Raw genomic sequence first — 12,818 nt, 5'->3', positions numbered from 1 at the left:
CCAGAGGATCACTACGAATCCAAGCTGCGTAGACAACCTTTACCAAATATGTAATTTAAAAATAACATTTTTAAAAAGTGTATTGGAAAGCCATATATATATATATGGGGTACAGAATGCTCCAAGGTGTAGACATGTGGAATGATAATATCCACCTATTTAACAAAAGTTACTAAGATGCCTGTCATTTTGTGTGTTGAGGACATTTAAAAGTCTGCTCTAGGCACCGGGGAGATGGCTCAGTGGAATAACTGCTTCCTTGGCAAGCACAAAGGCCTGAGTTCAATCGCTAGTTCCTCAAAAAAAAAATAAAAAATAAAAATAAAAAGTCTGCTCTTCTGACAGTTTTCAAGTATGCAACACGTTGTTAGGAACTGCAGTTACCATCATATACTTAACCATCCTTGTGATACGACAGAACTCAAAATGCCTAGCTGGTCTGGCAAATTGGGCTTGGAAAGGGTCGCTGACATACAAATGCTGTCTAAGAACAGCAGGGCTGCTGTGTGTGGGTTCTTGGTGTGGTTTTAAGGTCTAGATTCACAGAGACAAATTCACTTATAGTTGTGGTCTCTCTACTATTTTCAAACCCACAAACAAGTTTCCAGATAGATGTTAAGCCACCTAGAGAATAATCTCAGGGTTTATTTCACAAATAATAACTATATTAATGCCCAGTCTAGGGGGAAGTAATTTAGTAGGAAATTATTCAAATTCTAGTCATATTCATGCACTTTTATTTTCCTATTTGCATGCTATGATATGAAATTATATTCATGAGTGAATCAAAAGTGGACTATAAAGGAAAACCCTAAAGGTCAGGAGACTATTTCCAATGAGTTTGATACCCTGTTGTCCAAACCTGGTGTTTACCTGAACACAATGAAACTCATAATGTAAGATGTCAGCAGTTTTGGAGGGATGACTACATGGGCTGGGGAGATAGCTCAGTGGTCTAAGTGTCTGCCTGGCAAGCTCAAAGACCTGGGTTTGAACCCTGGTATCACATGAGCCCCGGGCATACTATACTGGCCACCAAAACCTGGCATCGTTGTGCACGCCTGTAATCCCTGGTCTGGGGAGGCTGAGATAGGAGGATCACTAAGAGTCCAAGCTGCATAGTGAGCCCCTGTACCAAATAAATAAGTCAATTTTAAAAATTTTGAAGGGGCCACTCCAGGCTTGGGAGCACATTTATCCATAAACCTGGCTAGTATTGATGCCCCTCATAAAACACTAGGAGACATTTTCCAAGGTGCTCAGCAACCTCATTTATTAGCAGCAGCTGTTAACTGGGAATAGCTGGGGGTCCTGGGACAGACTGAGCCACAGTTCCAATAAGCCAAAGGATGGGCTGACTGTAGGGCACACGATTGGCCATAAGGAGGAGCTAAAATGGGCAAGTCAAGAATAGCATGGTGCCTGGCAAATGCAGGGTCCTGAGTTCAATCCCTGGTACAGAAAAAAAAGAAAGAAAGAAAGAAAGAAAGAAAGAAAGAAAGAAAGAAAGAAAGAAAGAAAGAAAGAAAGAAAGAAAGAGAAGAACATGGGATGACTTGGCCATTACCCATCACCCTTAGTAGGAGAAACGTTGAGGGTTAATACTACTGTCTTAGTCATTCAAACCACACGATTAACTCTATTGTGAGTTGAAATTTTTAGATTTATTATAGCATCACTATCAAAAACATACACAAAGCCAGCTGAGGCAGTACACACTTGTAATTCTAGCAGTAGGGGAACATGAGGCAGGAGAAGTATAAGTTCAAACCCAAACTGGACAACTTAGCAACTCAGTAGGATCCTGTTTAAAAAAAGAAGGAAATAAAGTTGGGGATGAATACACTTACCTATAGCTAAAGCAATAAGAAGGTGTAAGGACCATTCTAAGGTTGCAGAAAAGTTAATCGTTCAGGCTGAATGGAAGTGAAACAAAGGAAGTGATTGGAGGTGTTGTTAATAGTCCATTGCCATGTAGTGTCTGCAACACGACTCTTTAAAAATGTACTGGAAGGGTCTGGGGAGATAGCTCAGAGGACGAAGCACCTGCTTAGGCAAGCGCAGGAACCGGGCTTCAATGCCCAGTACCATGTACCACACCAGCCCCACCTCTAAGTGCTGAGCCAGCCACAGAGACCAGGCATGGTGGCCCACGCCTGTAATCCCAGCACTGAGGAGGCTGAAACCAGAGGATCACTACGAATCCAAGCTGCGTAGACAACCTTTACCAAATATGTAATTTAAAAATAACATTTTTAAAAAGTGTATTGGAAAGCCATAAGCAATGGCACTGAGCTCAGTGGGGGCACTGAGCTCAGCAATGGCATTGGACAATGGCACTGAGCTCAGCGGGGGCCTCCTATTCCTCCAGCCTTCTCCCACCCCACAACCATCACGTGGAGCCTCCACGTGCCTTGCTTCTCTTCTTCCTCTTTGTTGCAGGAAGCTGTCTGGAAGCATAGCTACCTCGTTCCAGTGCTGCTGCCTTCAGGCTCAGGCACTGGCCGAGCACACTGCCCTGTGCCCAAAGGCACGTCTGTTAGCAGGTGGCCCAGTTCCTTCTCTTAACAGCCTGTGGCTCAGGGAAGATCTCCCCTGGGCTTGCAGCTCAGCCCTTGCAGATGTGAGGACTTGGTGCATTTCATGGAGGTAGATTTTCACTTGTGTTGCGCTTCATCTTTTTCTTCCCAGATGATATTTTGCTTATAAAAAAAGTCTCTAAATATTTTTTTTTTGTAGTGGAACCAGGGATTGAACTCAGGCCCTTGCACTTGCCAGGGAAGCGCTTATTCCACTGAGCCATCTCCCCGGCCCCTCTAAATAATTTTTAACTGTGGTGCCCTCTGACTTCCTGTAATATTGCTGAGTGTCACTAAGGTCAGTACAAAATTATTGCCTGTTAGCACTGGAAAGCTCCCTCCTGAACACCCTCTCATAACATTCTTCTGCTTCCTCAAACTCAGTGAGATCACAGGGCATATTCAGAAACCTTGGGTTCTTCTCAACAACCTTATTTTTGTACTCAATAATTAAGGCCCTTAACTGTTCAATCTTCTCTCTAACTCCGTTGGCTTCAGATTCTCCTGTGTGAAGCATCTGTGTGACTTTTTTCTTGTAGCAGTGCATAATGTGATGATAGAGGTAGTTGTTGTTAGGGGTGGAGTCCAAGGCCCTCAGGAAGAGCTCAGTAGCCTTGTCTAGGTCACCTTTATTGCTGTAAAATTTGGCTGCACTTTGAAGGACATCTGTTTGCTGAGGAGACTTCTCCAGGGCCTCTTCAATCAGTCGCTCTCCCTCAGCTTCTTCATTTCTTTTCTGCAGCTTCAGGGCCAAGAGAACTTTGACATACTGGTTCTCGGGACTCAGCTCCATAGCCTCCCTCAGAGCTATGTCAGGGAACTGCTTCCTTGGCTTATAATCCAGGTGGTACATTGCAATTGCTAGCCCAGAGGAGAATTCTGGGTTGTCAGGCTTCTCTTCCAAAGCCTTCTCGAAGCACATCTTAGCCCTTTCATTTCTTTTGCACTTCAGATGGGCCCATCCTTCCTCAGCGTCAAGCTCAGCACAGTCGATGCTATAAGGATTTGAAAGCTTCACACAGGCCTCTTTCACCTTGTCAACGTAAGCCTGAGCATCTTCAAGCTGGCCCAAGTAATAGTAGATCCATGCATAGTTTCCCCAGGTGACCAGACTTTGGATTTCTGCTTGTCCAGAATGCTCTCGCTGGAGTAACTCTTCAGCTCGCTGTAAGCATTCCAGGGCTGCCTCGTTTTCACCTTGCAGATGTTTCATGTAGGCCAGCAGGTTGTACATCGTGGATTTGGATTCAGTGCTTAGCAACTGAATCTGGTTACACACTCTGTCTTCTAGATGACTTAAGGTATCCTTTTCCTTGAATAAATTCCAGGTGAAGTGGCATTTTAGCTGCGGCAGGATTCTCTCCAGTGATTTCTTGGTGACCTTACTGTGAAGAAAAAATACATAGTCACTGTGACGTGCACCTGCCAAGCATTTAAATTTACATATGAGCTCGACTGAGCTACAGGATGGCCAGCTACCTGGCTACAAATGAGCACCATTCCTACGGGTCAGAGACCACGCTCTGAGGCTCAAGTCTCTAGGAAGTCTTCAGTTTTGAATAGTTATTTCCAATGACCACGTTGCCAGCTCTGCAAAGTCTGTTAGACATGTAATCTTTGCTTTATGTCAGCAACCCTCCTGTGCCTCCCACCCCTCACCTTCTCTGTGCTCTTTCTCCTCACACTACACACCACTTATAAAAAACAGGGGCTCTTAAAAGTGGGTGGACCACTGAAGTACCTGTGGACCTTTTCAAATACCTCACTCCCACTTCAGACCCCCTGAATCAGGGTGTCAGACTCTGAATTCTAAGGAATTTGCATTCTAAGGGAGCACTCAGAATGACTGGAATGCAGGGCATCTGGAAAGCACAACTTGAGAGACACACTTCTTCCCTGTTCCTAGTTCCCAGGAAAGTACCACATCAGTAAGAAGATGGTTCAGGTAAAAAGATCGCTCAGGTAAACATATTACCAAATTCTGTAGAAGCAAAGCTTTAAGGCCAATATGACTTCATCACTACCCTGAGTTTTGCAGGGCTGAGCTAGCCATTAACATCTTCACTGACAGGTAACCGTGTAGTTAAAATAATGCACTGAATTCTACAAGTCTCTGGTATTGTCTGCATCTAATACAAGAAATTAAAGAAAGACTTGCATCCCCTTGAGTTTCCTCCAGTTTCCAGCATTTATTGAGGAGATTATGCCTGAAAGAATTAGAGCGTGCATCCCTGTAGGCATTCTTGCTGAGGTCCAGTCAGTTCCCTGCCCTTAGCTCCCACTTGCCGCAGAACCCTTTCGCTGCCTTGTGGGAAAGCAGAGAGTGCTACTCAGGGAAGGGCGTGAGTGGGCCAGACAGTTTTGTTTTTTCTTTTTTTTTTGGGGGGGGGGGCAGACAGTTTTATGATTGACTAAAATAAAACCCTATTTCATTTTTTTTTTTTTGAACATTTATTTTGTGTGTGTGTGTGTGTGGCCAGCTCAGCCCACCAGGGGGCGCGGCTGGCTGGCATGTGGTGCTGGGGGATCGAACCGCGGTCCCTATGCTTTTCCAAGCTTGTTCCAAATAGGTGCTTTAGACCACTGAGCCATCTCTCCAGCCCCCCCCCCCCAATTCATCTTTAAGCAAGTAATGAAAGATGGCAATTGCGCAAAAGTAGCTGAGACTGGGAGGCTGCCTTTCCTGAAAGCACTGAGTCTTCACGTGGACCTCCACATCTCACTAAGGAGTGCACGTAGACATGTTAATCATTAAGGACCACCTGTCTTAACACTGGTACTAAAAGATTGATTTGTCCCAAGTTTACCTAGCCTTTTTTTTTTTTTTTTTTCAGAACCGGGAATTGAACTCAGGTCCTTGTGTTTGCCAGGCAAGCACTTATTCCATTGAGTCATCTCCCCGGCCCCAACCTAGCTTCTTTCATCCTCTACAAAGTCTGAAGATACCAAAATAAGAGCAGCTAAGATTTTTTCAAGATTCCAGAAACAGTGAGCCTTGAAGGCAGATTCCCCTACCCCGTGAAACTGCCTTCCTGAACAGGAGCTATCACCTCAAGTTGGAAACTGGATGGTCACCCCAGCCACGATGGCTTCCTCCGCAGAACCTCACAGAACCAGACCTGAGATAGAACCATCAGCCAGACCACAGCCTGACCAAGACTGCCTCCCCATGGACACTTCTTGCCCTACGCTCTTGTTTGTTGCCCTATACAAAAGCAAAGCTCTTGTCAGCACCACCAAGACAGTCTGTATTGTAGAGGGCTAGTCTTCTTCCTGCTCCCCCTGGTGGTCACACTGAGTAATCTTTCATCACCACTCTTGTCTAATTGGACTCTTAAGGCTACTGGTTTGTTGGGATCTCTGTGAACGTCAGGGGTTTCAGTTACTTTCCTCTCATTGCTGGGACAAAATACTCAACACCCAAAATTAAGGAGCAAAAGGTTTATTTGGCTCACAGTTAATGGAGGTTTCAATCCATACTCCTCAGCTGGCTCCAAGGCATACTGGCACATGGCAGAGGGTAGCAGGTCATGGTGGCAGAAAACAGCAAAGAGCAAAGGGCGGAGCAGCGGCTGCCCTCAGCTAGCAAGCCTCTCTCCCTTCCCCACACTGTATGCAGGCTGTCCGGCCCAGGGCGGGTGTAGCACTCACACCCATAATCCCAGCATTGGCTCATTAATTGACCACAGCTTCTAGAAGCCTGCTCCAGTAACTGCATGAGGCTTTGGGAGGACAACTAGATACAAACCCTAACACCAGACTACTGGCCTAGGACTCTGATAACACAAATTGTCACACTAAGTTTCTCAGTGGGACCCTGGAGGACTCTCATAGCTGGTGTCCTGTGGTGATTGCCCCTTTTGGTGATGTTTGACACTGCTGAGGAACAAAAACAACCTGCCTCTGCCCCTACAGAGCACCTTGATATGGGCTTCAGGCCAGCATATTCCAGAGGTTCTCCCTCAGGCCTCTTGGACTAAGTGGCTTTATTTATTTATTTATTTATTTATTTATTGGCAGAACTGGGGATTGGACTCAGGCCCTTGCACTTGCCAGGGAAGTACTTATTCTACTGAGCCATGTCCCTGGCCCCCTAAGTGGCTCTTGACACACCTGAGCACAAAACATTGCAGAACCTCCTATGAAGGCTGCCTACTAAGGCACTGGGAGGCGGCTGGTCAACCTACTGACAGTTTCCATCTCTTTTGATCAGGATCCTGTTATAGCAATGATAACTTGAGATACTTGACAGTGAATTCCTTTCACGCATCCCATCTCCAAGTGTGGCTTTGCAGAACATTTGCAAGTTTTGGGGGCTAAAATTGGCCAGCTGGTCTTCCTTACCTCCCTGTGTGCACTGCCAATAGGGTCCTAGGCAACTGACTGAACCCCTCCATCATTTCCCATAGGTCTTTGTGAGATAACTGTGTTTCTCTCTCTCTCTCTCTCTCTCTCTCTCTCTCTCTCTCTCTCTCTTAATATTTAGGGAAGGGTCTACAGGGTGTTCAGTGTCTCACTACTAGATTGGACTTATAGTGATCAGCCTGTTTACAGCCTCCCAAGAGCTGGGATTACAGGCCCGCAGTATGCCCTGGGACAGGGCTGGCACAGCATGCCTGGGGATTGAACCCCCTGTATTTTTCTCTTAGCTGTCACAGCAGCTGTACCAATGGAAGAACTCTCCAACTCTCTCTCTCTCTCTCTCTCTCTCTCTCTCTCTCTCTCTCTCTCTCCCTCTCTCATATTTAATACAGGGTCTCACTATATAGATCATACTCAATGATTCTCCTGTTTTCAGTCTCCCAAGAGCTGAGGTTACAGGTATGCGCCACCATGCCCAGTCTCAATTGCCAGCTAGCATGCCCCAGGGACAAGGCTGGCACAGCATGTCAGGGATTGAACCCAAGCTGCTATGTTCTCCCTAAGCAGGTGCTTTAGTCCACTCAGCTATCTGGCAAGCCCCCAATGGCAGAACTCTTAAAATAACGTTATATACTTTTTAAAAAATCTAGTCTTCTGAGAGTATACTTTACATATCATTAAATGCACCCACATAAGGTTCAGTTTGCCAAGTGGGGACAGAGGTCTATACCCATGTAAACACATAGAGCACTTCTATCACGCTGAGAGATCACTTCCCATGTCTTGCTACTCCACTGCCCCCACCTTCAGGCAAACACTGGTCTGCTTTCTGCCACTAAAAGTTAGGCCAGTATTGTATCAGAGATTAAGTAATTATATTTTTGAGAAGAAATTGTTTACTGCTGCTACAAGCATTCACCACAGTGGAATAAAGCTTCAAAACTAAGTGTTTTTTAATTACAAGCTAAAAATTAAAATGCCCATTGGTAGGCTCTGGCTCTAGTATGAATTGCTGAATTATTATGGTGGTCATCCAATATGACTGAAGTCCTTAAAAGAACAGCTCATCTTCCCAGAGATCACCTCCCCCTTCTTCTCCAACTCAGCCCAGGGTGCAGTTTCCTTTCCTTTCCCACCTCAGGGAAGGCCCCAGTCAGCTCCTCAGGTGTATCTAAACCTCCCCCTCAAGCCCCACCCCTGAAAAGGTCATAAAAGCCTCAACCTCTCTTTCTTCCTATCCAGAGGATTCCTAATCTTCCCCAAATTCTCTCCATATCCTCCAAGATAATAAAGCCCCTGCCCTTTATAATAAAGCCCCTTTCCCTCTCTTGTTCTGCCTGTTTCTCTGCTGTGACACCATGGTAATCCTATCACCCATCAGTTTAAACTTTTTCTTTCACTTCCACCTTCAAAATAGCAAATGTTTCAGATCTGCGTGACTTGGTGTGCTGTACTTGCTTCATCTCCCATGAGGTCTGCAAAAAATAAATGTTTCTAACGCTCCCAAGAAACAAAAAGTCTCTGGCTTAGTCATTAGAAACAACATAATGATCCAGCCTTCAATCACAAATGTGTGCCAGGGTGGAGCTAACCCTTCCTTTTATTCTACCTAACAACTCCATCCAGTGAGCAATTCTGGGAATTCAAGGATTCCAAGGAAAAGCCACAGAAAGAAAACAAATTCAACAAACAATTGATAAAGGTCCCAAGGGCTTCAGGCATGTTGAATCTGTAAGTCATAAACCTCCCTGCACATAGTAAGAAGCTCAGTTTACAACTGGCTTTCCAGAAAACGAGCAGCTAGACATTTGTTTCACTAACCTCATGGCTGTAATCTGCCTCTCAGTTGTTCCAAAAAGCTGCAGCCTGATTTGCTCTTCAGAAATCTTCCTGGCTGCCCGCAGTAAATGCTAAAGAGACTATATAACCGTGCGGCAGGGGTGGGGGTGGGTATTGCAGCAGCTGCTGCCTTCTCCTGGTTTCCAAATCATTGGCTGCTTGAGAGGGAAGAGAAAATGGAAAGTGAAACTGATTTAAAATGAGCAGCAAAGTTTCACACTTGTAAAACCAGCCTGGAAACCTGATGCCTCTACAAACCATTGTGATTAGACTGAGGTACTGGCTGAGCCCTGCCTAAGAACCAGTCGTGTTTTTCTCAGGTAATGCATAGCACTCTTCATACTACTTTAGCTCTGTGGTATCTTCACGTTTGTCACATATTGCCATAAAACACCAATGAAGTTACACTGGCTTCATTGCACACAAACACTATACAGTAATGCAGATTGCAAGGGATTATGATTGTCTTTACATTACAACTACCTTCACTTAATATACCTTTTTTAAATTCAGTACCAGAGATTGAACTCCGGACCTTCTGCTTGCTAGGCAGGTATTTATGCCACTGAGCTATATTCCTGGCCCTCACTTAATATATTTGACTGTTGCCTTAATTCTGTTAAGAATCTAGAACAAAAACCAAAATATAATTAGTGCTGCCTTTTTAAAGCAAAAAAATGTAGTTCTATATTAAATTGAAATGTACGCTAGTGCAGAACAGCTTAGTGATACTCAATGAGCTGTATAATGTAGCTGTTTATATATTTTTTTAGTCACTGCATTGTAGAAAATTCTAAAAGTTGCATCAGTGTCTGAAAAATAAATCACTATATATAAAACATGAAAATTCTTGCACTGTGCAGGATAAACTCTGGACTCTTTCCCTTGTAGGTTAAATAGGACAATATTTGATTTTGGCTTAGCTACCTTGAGATGGCCTTGTAACATGTCCCTGTTAATATTTCACTGATTGCTCCCTGAAAAAAAACTGGCAATGACATTTGTCCTGATTTTTGTTCCTTCACTTCATTTTATGCTTTCTAATTAAATATGTAAAAAAATCAGCAGGAAAGGGAAAAAAACTTAACTATTGGAACTATTATAACTCGGCCATAGCACATTGTTCAAGACTGTGTGACTCTGAGCTTGAAATCTGAGATGAGAAAGCATGCCAGGGCGTCAGTCTTTGGATCCAGGAGGCCCAGAAAACCATATTTTCAGGAAGGACTCTAGGAGATTCTGATGTAGGCACTTCTGGGGCCACATGAGTGAAACACTGTCCCAAAATACCTTGCTACAAAAAAATCATAGTTCTGTGAAGTAAATGTACTGATGTGAGACAATGCACATGCAAAGATCCACATTGAATTCTCTCTGTTCCTGTTAGAAGCTCTGCAATTTTCCAGGCATCAGATCATTAAACATCAAAGTCCATTTTAGGACAGGAAGGACAGGAAGCCAAGCATGAGGGAGGCCTGCGAGTAGCTGCGCTTTCTGAGGCCCAAAGCAATTGTTTCATTAACCCAACTCCAAATGGGAAATACCAATCAGCGTATTGCTGTTTAATGGATGGATAATGATTTTATGTATTTGTGCTTCTAGTGCAGTAAGAAACAAAGGACATGAGTCACTTCCATCCATTTAAGTCTAAGCAACACCAAACAAGTCACTTTTGCTTTTATTATCCTAAGAGAGGTGGAAAATAAATGACGTCAGCCTGGGAGATCACTGATGCCCCATGGGAGAACCCAGGCCTCACGAGATGAATTGGTTCCCTGGGAGGCTCCCAAAACAGAGGTGTCTGGCCCTTACACTCTGAAAGCCCGAGTTACTGGCCCTGGCACCTTTCATGTTCTGTGTCACACTTTTGTTGGCACAGACTGGCCCTGAGCACGACACTTGGTGATCTTCAACAAACATAGTTGCTTACTACTTACTACTAGGTGCATGCTTGGCAATTCTTTCCTGGTTGCACAACAGAACTTGGACTATCATTTGCTCATTCAACTGTAACACTCTGAGTTTTGAAGAGGTGAAATTACCCTAAGAGATTCAAAATATTTATAATTCCCAATCTTTTGGTAAAAATCCACAAATGAAGGAATCTTTACAAAAAGCTAAGATCTTTTTCATCCTGAGGCAGTGCAAAGCAGAAATGTTTTGGGCTCAGAAGTGGCCCAAGGCAGGGTTTTTCAAACAACAGTTTCCCAAGATACTCCATTTCAGAGGTTATTCTTCTGTTCCATGAAATGGCCTGAACTAATAGTGTACCTTTATAAAAGATAGCAATGCTATCCTTATGTCATTGGCTAGCGCAGTTCCTTGTGACAGTGAAAATTAAAACTAAAGAAGTAGGGCTGGCAGGATAGCTCAGTGGATTAAACCAACCTGCTTAGGCAGACGCAGGCACCAGGGTTTGATCCCAGCAAGCCGTGCTGACCCCGTCCCTGGGGCACACTGAAAGGGCGATTGAGACTGGGTGTGGTGATGCGCACCTGTAATCTCAGCACTTGGGGGGCTGAAAACAGGAGGATCACTACCAGTCCAATCTGTGTAGTGAGACCTTGTACTAAAAATACAAAAAAAGTAAAAAACAAAAAAAGACTATGATCTTATAGGCAAAAGCTTTAATTAGAAGGTAAGAAGGAATTAATTTTTTTTGGGGGGGTACCCAATAAAAGACATTAAGAGAACATAGAAAAGGTCTTCAGGGCCAGCCAGGTAGCTCAGTAGACTAAAGCACCTGCTTCGGTAGAGCACAGTGGCCAGGGTTGAATCCTGGAGTGCCGCACTGGCCTCCTCCACGTGGCGCACCGAGCCCGAGACTGAGACTGGGCATGGTAGTGCGTACCCAGCGCTTGGGAGGCTGAGAACAAGAGGATCACTATGAATCCAATCTGTGTAGTGAGACCCTGTAGACCCTGTACTAAATACATAAAGAAAGAAAAAAAAAGAAAAGGAAAAAGAAAATGTTTTCAGCCTGAGAAATGGAAGGGAATCATGTCAGCAGAGGTGAATCAGAGCTGCTGCAAGCAAAGGACCTACTAGGGCCAGATTTAAGGCCTGCTCATGGCCTGGGCTCCAGTCAACCACGATCTGAGTCTTAGAGTCATAGCACCAGAGGAGTCCTCGTGACCTGAGGGGCAATTTGGTTGAGGTGACCTTAGGTTTATTGCTGTGAAGATCTTTAGGTACAGTTCTTACTCTGGTGTCCTCACTCTTGGGTAATGTGATAAGCTAGGTAAATTTAAGCTAAGAAGCCTTGTTTTTCCAAGATCTGTTTAGGCAGATCTTCCCTAAATGACTAGCATTCCTGTATGTAGAACTGACTCAGAGTTTTACAAAATGAAGGTCAGGCTTTGTTCTCTGTCTATTGGGCATCTGTAGGCATAAGTGAAAAGTCATGATCTTTAGCAAAACTATCTTCAGGTCTTTGTCTAACTTAGAAGAAAACACACAAACGTAAATTGTGCTTTTTAATGAGTAACAGGTTAATGGCCCAGGTTTTGTTTGTGTTCTGTCCCTATTAACAGACTCTGACTAGGTCAGCTAGTGAGAAGTGCCTGTTTTCAGCCTGTGGTTTCAAAGGTTCTGTTATGACAGTCACAAAAAGCGTATATTTTAAAAGAATACATATATCTCTGTTTCTTAGAATTCAGTGCTTAACATGGCACAGAGGGACCTTAGACCTTAAACAATCAGTCCAAGGAGAACTTATCTCTATCTTTTGTCTTCTTTTTTCAGATCAAAAGAAAATTGTATCTTTGAGCATTTGTGCATGGAGAGGGTGCTAAGGTTAGGGACGACTCTGCTTTGGAGTGTCCTAAGGGTCTGGGCATCACAAGCAAAGATCAGAGAAGAGACAAAGTGGTCAAAGTCTTCCTCTTTCCAGAATCCAGTAGATCACAATATATAAAGAAGTATTTTCTAGTACATTAGCATTAATACATTTTCTTTCTCTCTTCTTCTTCTTCTTCTCCTCCTTCTCCTTCTCCTTCTCCTCCTTCTCCTTCTCCTCCTCCTCCTCCTCCTCCTCCT

The 12,818-nt window shown here is 44.1% G+C and overlaps 2 protein-coding genes across 2 annotated transcripts in view; both read right to left on the bottom strand.

The window, feature by feature from the left end:
* LOC101570939 (interferon-induced protein with tetratricopeptide repeats 1B-like) overlaps positions 1-8,828 on the bottom strand; it is a 75,478-nt gene extending 66,650 nt beyond the window's left edge. The window contains exon 1 of the mRNA XM_004632106.2: positions 8,763-8,828. Coding sequence (XP_004632163.2) covers positions 8,763-8,767 — 5 coding nt within the window. The 5' untranslated portion in view covers positions 8,768-8,828. The remainder of the gene's footprint in view (positions 1-8,762) is intronic.
* Positions 2,357-8,846, bottom strand: Ifit3 (interferon induced protein with tetratricopeptide repeats 3). The gene is given in 4 exon segments (XM_012514935.2): positions 2,357-2,629; positions 2,632-2,712; positions 2,811-3,964; positions 8,763-8,846. Coding segments are annotated over 4 exon segments (1,407 nt in total). The 5' UTR covers positions 8,768-8,846; the 3' UTR covers positions 2,357-2,462.
* Positions 8,847-12,818: the final 3,972 nt, after the last annotated feature.

This window comes from Octodon degus, unplaced genomic scaffold (genome assembly GCF_000260255.1).
Source record: "Octodon degus isolate 3935 unplaced genomic scaffold, OctDeg1.0 scaffold00046, whole genome shotgun sequence".
Taxonomy (NCBI): Eukaryota; Metazoa; Chordata; class Mammalia; order Rodentia; family Octodontidae; genus Octodon; species Octodon degus.
The sequence above is the reverse complement of the archived record's forward strand: the minus strand, read 5'-3'. Positions and strand labels throughout refer to the sequence as shown.